This window comes from Myripristis murdjan, chromosome 18 (genome assembly GCF_902150065.1).
Source record: "Myripristis murdjan chromosome 18, fMyrMur1.1, whole genome shotgun sequence".
NCBI classification, from domain to species: Eukaryota; Metazoa; Chordata; class Actinopteri; order Holocentriformes; family Holocentridae; genus Myripristis; species Myripristis murdjan.
In genome coordinates, this window is record NC_043997.1 from 22,236,908 (window position 1) to 22,249,313 (window position 12,406).

Sequence of the window (12,406 nt, forward strand, 5' to 3'; positions counted from 1 at the left end):
CCTTCAAACGTTAAGATAAACATTACTGAAAACATTTTCATGCACGCTTGGGTGAAATCCAATCAAAATCTCTCATTAGTATCAATCCAGGGGCCTCCATAGACAACCACTGTTGTATTAATAAATATAATAAATATGTAAACAATCAAACTTATCATATCCATCATATCAGATGTGGACAACGCCAGTCTGTATCTGATATAATAAACAAATCTTAATATTGGCCCCATTTATTGGTCTAAACCTAGTCATGGACATATAAACGAGCAGATGGAGGCAGTCTTAGAGGTGCAAGCACCAGGAACAATTACTGAAATGAAGGTCATGGGAAGGTTAATGAGATATCTGACCTGTGTGGAAGCACCGGCCCACCGCTTGGTTCGGCCTTGAGAAAGCCACTGCGCCGTCACTGTCCTTCCCCCGCGCAGCCCTGCAGGACACAAAGTCGATTCTGAGATGAACATTACACAAGAGGTCAACCTGCGCTACAAGGATGTTCTGTATGAAGGTGAGTTTTAACAGGTAGTGCAGATGGGTAACGCTGCTCAGAGGAGGATAGATGTTGAGCAATATCAATAAAATGGACAGGGTCAACTTATTGTATGGTATGGTGCTGGTTTACAATCAAGAAATATGGCTAGTAATAACTGCCCTTCTGTGGAGGCTAAAAAATGCATGTATGTTGTGACCTGTAGCCTTAGAAAGCAATAACATTAACGGTAATAGCAATGACAACACAGGAAGCCTAGCAAGCATTATTTAATTACTATGGTAGTTGAAGATAAATATGTTTAATTAAATGTTTTTTGTGCAATTTAAATCCATAATTAGCTCCCGTTCTAATTTGTACTCTAAGCAATTTCTCCTGTAATACCCAAGGAAAAACTTGTGTGTTAGAGACACAGTAATGTCAACAAGACAAGGGCTGTGGCTAGAGAATGCAGTGAATTTAGCTCAGATCTCTAGTTAATTTCTGTTCTTTTCTAATGTTGTACATACAAAAATTACAATAGCCAAACAACCAAGTTTAAAAAAAAAAAAACAACGAATGTGCTGAGGCCATGAAGCCAGAAATTCTTTTTTTTGTCTGGTTTTGTTCCGTCATTCCTCTTACAGGGCTGATTGCTGTCAACACAACGATATGGTTATGCAGAATAATGGTTCTGTTCTCACCAAGCAAGCATCTCAACATGATGACTAGATTACCTCAGATGAATCACAGGCTGACTCCAGACTGACAAAAACACATCTCGGGAAAGTTGAATTTAAATGGAGTGATTCATACACGTCAGCCAAAGCTGGCTGTACATTCTATCACAGATAACGTTGTAGCATCGCCATTTTACTTTGGCAGAAAAGCAATCAAGTGAACAGACACACAAGGATTTTCAGAACTTTAATTCCAACTCCAGGGAACATTTAGCTGATATCATCTGTTAAGACAGAACAAGACACAGTATAAGGATTGGAGCGTAATAGACTTATTAAGATCTTAGTCTTGGGTTTATCGACAGTCTGAATCATTTCTGTTTCATCCATCTCATTCCCCCAAAAGTGACATACTCCTTCACATACATGGATACAAAACGAGTCGACCACCTACAATGCAAGGTAGCAAGAATAAATTTTTAATGATCCTCCTTTCCCTGTGCAGCAAATAAATAAACGATAGAAGCCACTGAATAAAGTTTTTAAACCCGCAGCCAACAAGGAAAGTCTAGGAAATAAAAAGAGCAAACAGTTTCCTCAATTTACTCTCCTGTAACCAACGAGGAGAATTAATGATCAGCTAAGGGCAACACACATGGGCATCAAGCCTCTCAGTGCTGGTATTGCGGTGGCTGTGAGTGTGTTGTTTGTCTTAGTCAATCCTACCTACAGCACTGTTTGCTTCCATCTCCAACTTCTGGCTGCCACATTGGGCCCAATCAGCCTGCACCGAGCTGCTAATGAGCAGCCAGACACAGGAACATGGAAATAAGAGCATTATTGTCGCTATGCATGTAAAGTCTTCTCTGCAGTGAAATTGAAATACAGATTGTAGGGCGGTGGAGAGATGTAGTGGCTGGGGTCAAGAATGAGACTGGGAAGGGAGGGTTTACAAAGAGCATGAGGGCTCCCAATCTGGTATTATGTCTGCTCTTGCTTCTCTTAATGTGGAAGGAATATGGATGCGAATTAAGGTCATTTTGTGCTGTGGGGCAGAGGAAGTATACCTAAAGCATAATTGTAGTTATTTTCAAACTAGGGCTTATTTTGCTAGATTATGTCATCATGACGACTGATTCTGTTAAAATGACCATACCAGTGATTTTGCATGAGTAGCGTAATATCTCCCCGAAGCAATCTTCCCAAAGCAAGTAGTTGTATTTAGAATTCCAATATCATTTTCCTCCCTTTTATCCAGCCATTGGTTTCCAATCATTCCACTAGAATATGAAAATGAACTTCAAACTTTCTTCACACCAGTATTCCATCACCGTGATAAAGTAAAGAATAATAGCCGTTGCTAGTTTCCTGGACAGTTTGCTGGACAGAGGTTATCTTTTCACCCCAGTTTGTCTATCATGAATTCATTTGCATGAAACTTTGTGAAAAGGTTGATCATGGGCCAAGAGCCTAACTGACTTTTCACACCAACTGGCCAAAGTGTGTGGTGGCAGTGAGTGTAGCTTCTCAGAAAAACAAATGTAACTTCCAAATGGCTTTATGCAACACTATGAAACTTTGTATAAAGGTCGGTCAAGAGGCAAGGAAGAACTAATTCAGTTTTCACATCAGCTGGCCACAAGTGGGTGTAGCAGTAGGCGTGATTAACTTTTGGTGAATATTCAACATGTGGAACTGGAACATCTTGGCAACTGCATAATGTTGGTGAAGGTATACACTCTGCTGGGTGTCCTCTAGTTGATTATGGTTTCAGAGCTACCTCACTGATAAGTATCAGGGTGTTAAAATGAGTGATATCCACTCTGACCTTTCACTAATCTCTGCAGGGATTAGGCCTGGGTCCAACACTGTTTGAACTTGATATTAATGGTATTGCTCACTCTCTGAATTAGACAGATAGATGTACTTTATTGATCCAAAATTGGGAAATTACTAAATTCATGTAAATTAAAATTTCTATATTGCTCTGCAATTTCTATATGACCATCTGTCAGTCATATTCAACACTTTTAATGTACTTCAGAGGAAACTACATAACCTTAAAATGATAGCTATGGTTCTCACTTGCACACCATACAAGTGTTTTAGGTCCTCCAAGTCTGACGCATCAACTCCTTCCCTGCTATAACAACAAGCGCTTCACTGGGACAGTAACTCTCCAAAATGAATGAAGACTACCTGGCTCATCAAAAATCCGTGTATCATTCGTTCTTTCTATTTTCAATTGCCAATCAAAAATTAAAAAATGAAAAAGTGACTGGTTATTTTGTTATTTGTTTTTTAAACTAACACCAAAATCCAAAATATGCCTGTTTTTTCATAGTTCAATTTTAGGCTCGGATCAAAAATACGAAATGGAAAAACGGGAATCAGGACTGAATTTGATTTTATTATTTAATTGGTCCGGTTTACGTGACCCAGAAGTTTGGTAATGATCAGCGGTAGCTCACAGCAGATCACAGCAGCCAGGTGCATTCAGTCCCGCCACCCTGATCACCGCCACCATGGATAGTTATTACATGTTTCGAGGACCAAAGCGTGTAACTCTAAAAGAAGAGGACATGACAACCGAAAAAATCAGCTGAGCTGAGCGGCACCGGACGCTCACCTGTCAGATCCGGCAGACCTGACCGGGTGGGCGCGGTAGGGTACTGTCCGGTGCCGCGGCCGGCACCGGACTACTACGACCCGGCCCGTAGTAGTAGTAACATGGAAGGGCGTAAGCCAGTAATTTCGTCTAGGGCGGCAACATAGGCAGAGCCCACTGTGCAATTTCACAGAAAAGGGCCGGGTTTCCCAGATCGGTCAAGAAGGTCTCCGGAGCTACTACCCATCATTGTTAAGAAGCTCAGCTGATTTTTTCGGTTGTCATGTCCTCTTCTTTTAGAGTTACACTCATTGGTCCTCGAAACAACACGTAATAACTATCCATGGTGGCGGTGATCAGGGTGGCGGGACTGAATGCACCTGGCTGCTGTGATCTGCTGTGAGCTACCGCTGATCATTACCAAACTTCTGGGTCACGTAAACCGGACCAATTAAATAATAAAATCAAATTCAGTCCTGATTTCTGTTTTTCCATTTCGTATTTTTGATCCGAGCCTAAAATTGAACTATGAAAAACCAGGCATATTTGAATTTTGGTGTTAGTTTAAAAAACAAATAACAAAATAACCAGTCACTTTTTCATTTTTTAATTTTTGATTGGCAATTGAAAATAGAAAGAACGAATGATACACGGATTATCAAACAATACCATTTTATTTTCATTTTTAAAAATGAAAAAAATGTTCCAGAGGATGTGCAACAACAATGAGCCAAACTATGAATCAGCGACACACAAACCTTGAATTCCTGTACAGATTTAAGAATTGTTTTCCTACTCAGCATAGACAGAGTCTACATACATCAACCGTTGATTAATCAGTTATCATTGATCGATAAAATTCTTAATGGCAATTAATCAATCGTTGATTAACCATTAACATCCCTAGTTGAAAGGGGTATTAATCACATTTTTAATGCCCGAAGTCATGATGGCAAAACTAGGAAAATGAGGCCAAGACTGAAAATAGTCAAAATTATCCTTTTATGCCCCTTTAACAAATGTTCATTCATTGACTATGAATGTTTTGGAACACCATGTCCTCACTGGATACAATTAAGTGGTGGTGAGAGCCAATGGTGTCAAAGCTGAGAACACACATATGAACTCCCTACTGAGCAAGACTGCTTTTTCTGTCATTTACCCTTTCAGCTTGCGCCGAACTGGGCTGAGAGCCCACAGAGAAAGTCCATCACACCGTTTTAACAATAGTGCCCAGCGAGGGAGCCTCATAAGACACCACAGGCCTCTTATGTGTTCTTGTCATTTATGCTCCTAAAAGGCGTCAAATTCCTGCAGCGCTCAAAAAAAAAAAAAAAAAAACAGACTCGTCACCCACTCTGTTTGTAATCCATTAGGCTTCGCTTATTGTCAAGTGTGCTCATTGTGCGATCTGCATAGCCAAATAACACCTCCACACAGGCGCTGCAGAGACTCTGTGAGCCATACAATCTGCTGCGGGTATGTGCTTGATATCAAAAAAGCCACCCGAGAGGCAAATTTGACTTTTAAAGTAAACTGATAGCTTTGTTTCTTCGAGGTGGGGAAGATCAAATGCCTCCCCCTCCCCCCCGCCCCCAAGCTAAGGTCACCAATTAATAGCTGATAAGACTGAAAGGAATCCATAAAATGTCAGCAGTACATCGTCTGTAACTGCTAGACGCAGGGAAGGGGGGAAACATTTCCGTGACATTTGAGGCTTTCAGAATAGGGTCAGTCAAAATAATGACTGGAGCAGGGCTGAACAGAATGGATGCTGTCTGTGGTTCATTTGGGTGGCAGATCCCATTTTTTCCCTCTTAGCCTGAAACACCAAAATCATCTGGAGCTATATTCTCCTCCCACAATGCAACACTCCTCCAACCCCCACCCGCCAGCACCACTGCATACGGCCCAGACAGCACATGTCTCCACACAGTAACAGCCCTGATCCACATGAGTTAACATGGAAAATTACAGTTATTGCAGCGTCCATTTTCAGCTGAGAGAAAAGCGCTAATGGCAAAGATGTGGTATTGATCCGACTTTTGGATATGAATGGTACTGAGTGACTCAATTTGTCTCAGATTCATGTTTTCTCTGCTGAGGCAGAATGAGGACAGAAAAAGACTCCGTGGCCACATGCAATAGGCCATGCTACTTCTCGGCACAGTCGCCCATAAAGAAAAGCTTGAAACGAAACTGCAAAATAGGATTAAAAGCCGCCTTGCAAATATCCTCTAACTCTGACTGAGATTGAGTATGAAACATGTTATCTGGCGGTGCGAAGCGCAGTCCAAATTCACTAACCCCCTCGCAGCTGTTGACACATTTCTCAAGGAAATGTTTGAAGCTTCGGAGCATCCCAAGCCTTTTTTGGTATGAAACTGTACATTTTTCAAACTGGATGAAGTGAGCATTTGGGAATGTAGTGCCAGGATGTGGCCCAGGAAACATGAACCTCTGTGTTCAATATTCATTCAGTGCCAAAGTCAACAAATGACACGTTCGGTCTGGAGCCTCCCATCATTACAGCATCCTCTCTGCAGAAAACATTAAGGCTGGCTAATAGCTTCAGCAGAGGCATTAGAGGGTGGAGGGGATGAGGTTCTCCATCACGCTGCTCCCCAAAATGATCGAATGCGGCGAGACGAGGCTTCGGGGCGGTTAATAAACACCAGGCAGATGCGACAACCATCCTCCAAGTCAACAAATCACGCCTGTCCTTTGCTTCACTTCAGTGGCTGTAACACTTTGAGAGAGTCTTCAGCGAAGCTTTTCAATTACAAAATGTGTGTGTTTGCTGCTACCCGCGTGCCGACTAAGCTCATCTGCCCATTCTGCAGAGGAAGAATGAAGAGGTGGTGGATGGATGTATGGATCTATGGATGGAGGGATGGATGGAAGAGGATAAGGAAAGGGAAGAAGGATGAGAGGGGCCGCTCCCCCAACCTAGATCCTAAACCTCATTCCCCAGTTTAGCAGAGAGCTCATTGGATACACCGTCTTATCCGCCTGCTCATACGCCAACCTCAGGGCATCCGTTCACAGTCAGAGAGAGAGATAGAGCTCTCTATGGTAAAGGATCTTTTAAGCACCTCCTTTCATGTCTTGTTCCTCACCCTCCCTCTCTGTCTTGTCTCCTATTACAGCTGTGTTAGTACAGCTGGATAGTTTTGTGTGTCTTTATGTGGATAGGAGAGGCTGCAGAGCGCCGAGCAGTCTCCAAAAAGTTTCGCGACGTTATGACCTCTGCAACCGCTCTGAGGCAGGAGGAGACGGATGAGTTGTACTAAACTTCAAGCGAGGCAGCTGAGCACGCCCTCCAAAAATGGCCACCCCTGGATGCAGAGAGAATCAATTTATGTTTAAGGTGTTATATTCCATACACTGAATTTTTCAGCTCCTCTGGTATTAAATTTGACAAGTTGGTAGCCTCGCAAACTTAAAAACTCCTGATGGAAAAGTGTTTAGAGGTGAAGCTCAGCCCCTCGCCACTCTCTAAAGAAAAGTGACCCACTTGGCTAGATTTTAAATCCTCATTGGAAATGCAGTGCTGCTGTGAATCCGGTTTGTCAAAACACTGACAAACCCAGAGGGCTTCTGACAAAATGTATTATGTAATGTAATACACCCTGGACAAGCGGGAGTCATGAAGGAAAGTGCACAGCTGATCAGGGGGAATCTTTACTTTTTCATACCAATTCTGTACCTCTGCTTTCAGGTCTGAGTGAGAGAAGCGAAGATGTCAAATGTGAGGACATGGATGGATGAATTTGTTTTTCTTCTGATGACAGTGTGGGACAGGATCGGTATGTTTACTGAAGCAGAACTTCTCTCCTTCACCATTACGACTCTGTGTACCTCCCATATGGACAACCAAAGCATCACTTTTAGTTGATTTTGCACTGAAATTCCCAGAAGTCAAACAGACACACTTGTCAAACAGTGAGCCCAGTCCTGTGACATCTTGTTGGAATTTCTTGGAATTTCTGTAAGTGGCATTCCTTTTTTTTTTTTTTTTGACTATCACTCTTCATGCTAATCACCTGATTCTTCCTTCCAAACAAGCAGCTGGCACCAGATGTGCTCAGCGTCCTGCATTTAAGGATGACATACGACATAATTGGTTACCAGGATGTTTTCAGGCAGATTGGTTTAGGCCAGACAGAAACATGTTGGGGTATGTTAATTATCGCTAGTTAATGTTTAGCTGAAAAAGCTGAATAGTACAATATTTATGAATCTTTATAGATTTTTTCATACCTGATAAACAAAAGACTGATTGACAAGGGAACAAAAAGTTGTCTGTGGTGTGAACACATGTACAAAAATAAAGATATCTAATAGCTATGTTTAATCTACAGATTTATAAATAATATCCAACTAATTTTCAAGTGAAGATGGCTCTTTACAGGAAATCTACAGTAGTCTAAGCTAAGATTTTCCAAGCTGACATTCATTAAGCTGCAGACCCCCCTTTTGAAATTACTCTGACCTTGGAGCCTTGATAGGGCAAGACATTTTGGTTTGTGTTAATCATTAAATTGTTTAGTGGTCATACTTTATGCACTGGCCGAAAGATTCTAAGTGGTGAGATCTTAATTATAAGAGCATAGATTTTTTTGTACAGTTACAAGTTAATTTAACAATAGTAAACTTAAACTAGTCTTCATTTTGCAGGGCACTTCCTGAGAGGCTTTCAGGGACCCCTGGAAGTCCCAGGACCCCACTTTGGAAACCACAGACGTAAGCCAAAGTGTAAGAGGCATGTGTTAATCTGTTCTTATGTTATATTCAAGTGAACTATATAACATTTTTCACCGACAGTTTAAAATAATCACAAACACGAACAATCACTATTTGCTGCCTCTAATAGAGCTATAACATATAATTATGTTCCCCTCACCCGATTTCCTGGAGTAACCGATCATAATGCGATAGGTCATCGATAAACACATGACTCCAAGCACATCTGATACTGCTGCTGCCAGAAAATTAGACTCATGGTATGTTCAGACCAAATGCAAACTGAAGTTTCACATTGTGGAAATGGACATGAATTTTTTGCTCAAGTTGAAAAATTTCAACTCACGCAAATATACGAATGACGTGAATTTCACATTATCACATTCACAGTGCGGAACTTCACATCGCCCGGCACAAATTAAAGTCTATTCCCGTCTTTAAATTGGCTTCCTATGTAATTGTGCCATGTAAAAAACCCGCTTCACATTTGGCCTGACAACTTCCCTGTGGAACCAATGGATGCTTGAGTTTGGGTCACAGCTTATTTTTACTGTAAAAGCCAGCATTAGTAAAATAATCCATAAAATTGAGAAGTTTACGTCATTTTCTTCAGCGGTGCAAAATAACGGTGAAGACATCACAATGAGAAGCACATTTTAAAGAGCAAATAAAACTTGGCATAACACCCAGGAATGGCAATACGTTTACGATACCAGTGAATAAATAGAAGAACTGACAACTGTTTGAAAAAATATAAATAGAGCTGAAACAACTATTTGATTAATCCTTTCAGACATTTATCAAGTAAAATTATCAAACATTTGTAGGTAGCTTCACAAATGCAAAGAATTCATTGCTGTTTTCAGCAATACAAATAGCACAACCTCTGCATACCTGAGTTGTCTATATACACGTGTATAGGAAGTAGATGAAATGTATGAAGGACATAGCCCTGCAAACTTGCAAAATGTCCTGATTATATTAACTAAAGAAGCAAAACATTGCAGTTCTTGGGTGAATAAAATTTGGAAGTTCTTTTGGTTGCTGATCCGATTAAGGATGCAATTTAAAGACATCACTTTGGGCTGTGAGAACTTCTCATAGGTATTTGTCATTATTTTTTTTAACATTTTATAGATGCAAATTGAAAAAATAATCAAAAGAATGTATTTTTTTAGTTGCAGCCCTAAAGAAAAAGCTGCTTCTGTGCTGTGTTAGTTGAATGGCTCGGTGCACTGACCTCTTGTATTCCCCCATGGGCCTCAGACATAAATTTCCATCTCTTTTCCTTTGCTTATTTCCTACAGTCTAAATAAAGAATGTGAGTAATAATAAAGAATAAATCCTAAGGGTGAGTGGACTTTACTTTAAAATAAAAAAAAAAAAGCTGGTCTCTCAGTTAGCACACAGTCTGCACCAAAATGCCGAAACAATGTGTTAATTAAACACTCTGTTTCTTCCTTCATTTGTTTGAGTAGACATAAGGTACTTATGTAATTAGGTTAAGTTCTACACTAGAGTACACTAGATGGGTGCATATGGCTTGGCAAACATTTTAGTTGAATGAGGGACATTTTCAGTTACATCAGATGAGATTAAATGAAACTTTAATGATGCCCATGGGGAAACTGGGTCATCGCAGCAGCAGAGAAGAAGATAGAGATAAAAATAAGACTAATAGAGTGCTGAAGACAATACAAGGCTTTTGAACAATCAAACACACTGAGAACACCACTGAGAACACCACAGCAGATAAATAATCTGGAGGATAAGGTAATACCAGAGACTGAGAAGCATGCCATCCCTGCTGTAGCACTGCTTAATTGTGGATTGCAGCTTTAATTGATGCAGGAGTCACGGGTCATTTTCTCTCCCTGCATTAGACACCTCAGTGACCCATGAGAAAATTGTGAAACTTCAAATAACTGCAGAACAGAGCAAAGAGCTCAGAGAGAACAATCATTTTTTCCACACTATCGCTTTCCCATTGTTTCAAGCTGCTTCTTCTGGCTGAAGTTTTGGCTGCTCTTTATTCAGCGGGAAATCAGTCCATGTGATTCATCCCCACCATTCTCAGATGCTTAAGCGCAAAATCAGTTGCATCCAAGCTATGCTTTCTATGTTAGTTGGAAGCTTAGTAGTGTCCGAGGATTAGGAAACACAAAATTAGCAGGGGATCATTTGCATTTCAAAAGGCCCAAATCGCATTGATTTTTCTGGAAATAGGCTAAAAACAGTTCAATTATTGCCACATAGCAATGCTTTCTATTAACTGGAGTGACAAATGCACAAGAGAGACCTGTGTTTTGCAACTTGTTCTGTCCTCGCCACCCAGAGATCACGGCCACAACAAACTAAGTTTGGACTTGAGAAGCATGCACCAATAGCAGGGTTGCTGCCCTGAAGCGGCAAACTTGGAAAACATAAATAAACACTATTACCATGAAAAGCAGAAGTAAAAAATGTTGAATTTTCGGACTGTGTTGAATCACTTCTCTCAGAGGGAGCCATCCTAACCAAGGTCCCTGAGGAAAAACACTTCCCTGTTTTTGGTTTTCACTGACAGAACACACTTGGACAGTGCAGGCTGTAAATGTAACGTCTAGTTTTAGGAAGCGCGAAATGGGCTGGCAGAGCAGCTGCTGCAGCCTGGGCTGCTGTTCCCCAACAGAAACGCCAACCCATATGTGACCAACCAGTGTGAAACTGGGAAAACGGCTGGCACGGCAGGCCGCTGACTTTTCAAGCATTGAACACTGAAATGTTCACGCTCAAGCTCTTCTTTCACTCATTCTTACCAGAATTAGACCCGCATATATCAGTTTGCTGATATATGGGGCTATATATGAATATTTATATATAAATACAATACATTTACTCTGGCAAGGCTCCTGTTGGATTACCTCGATTACATTGTCTTTGAGCCTCAATTTGAAAATGTGGCAAAACTGCAGACTTTCAGCTACAAGGTAAGCCGCTTGAAATACATCTTTTCTGTCGCTGTAGTGCTCACTCATGAGGCACTTTGACAATTCATCTGAAATTTGGTTATTTGGATCAGTAGAATGTGGAGTTTCAGAGAGGCCTTGGATGAAGCTGAAGCAGTGAGGAGGTGAAGAGGAGGGCAGAGGAGGAGCTTATTCGGGCCAATATAGGAGCATAGCAAGTAATTCAACAAGCACTCACATGGCTTCCCCACATGTAGCCAAGTGGATTCAAGAGTAGGAAAGAGGTGCAATTCAGGTCAAAAGGAATGAGAGGTGCTGCCCGTAGTGGACCTCATCTATGAAACTAACATTAGCTATTCATCCTGGGGGCATTGTTTCAAAGCACAAAAACCTTTACTAACCTGACCATTGAAACATCACAGGTCTACATCATCATATCGCACCTCGAAGATGGACAAAAAGATGTGCAGAATGACAGTCTGGGTTGAACACAGCGCAGCGTTGCTAAGATCAGACAGATTTCAAATGTGTTCCTCAAACAAATAAGCCTGGTGGACTTGTATCAGAAGAAGAAATATCCAATTAAGTTTCATGGCCAAAATGTTGCTAAATTTTAAAATTTGCCATCATCTGACCGTTGCTACAGGTGACCAGTTTGTTCACCAAACCACACTGACGTGCCTAGTTTTCCAAAGATGGACGCAATCTTCCTACAACTCTTTAATATGTTTCCTATTACCAACTAATATGGTCCTTCTCATTCTTGTGTATGAGATAAAGAATGTGTTGTTTTCTTCATCTGTCCAGCTGTGCCTACTGCTTTTTTTTTTTTTCAACAAATGTATTTTTTTTTTTTTTTTTTTGGCAAATAAAAAGTACACCTACCTCAAGCAAGCCTATAAATTTTTAGTGACATTTCTGGGATATTATTCAATATTTGCCACTGCCGTTAAGA

General features: G+C 40.8%; 1 protein-coding gene across 1 annotated transcript in view; it reads right to left on the reverse strand.

Annotated features, from left to right (window-relative positions):
- Positions 1-12,406, reverse strand: part of adam19a (ADAM metallopeptidase domain 19a) — a 168,145-nt gene that overhangs the window by 140,707 nt on the left and 15,032 nt on the right. Inside the window, exon 2 of the mRNA XM_030075869.1 lies at positions 351-430. Coding sequence (XP_029931729.1) covers positions 351-430 — 80 coding nt within the window. The remainder of the gene's footprint in view (positions 1-350; positions 431-12,406) is intronic.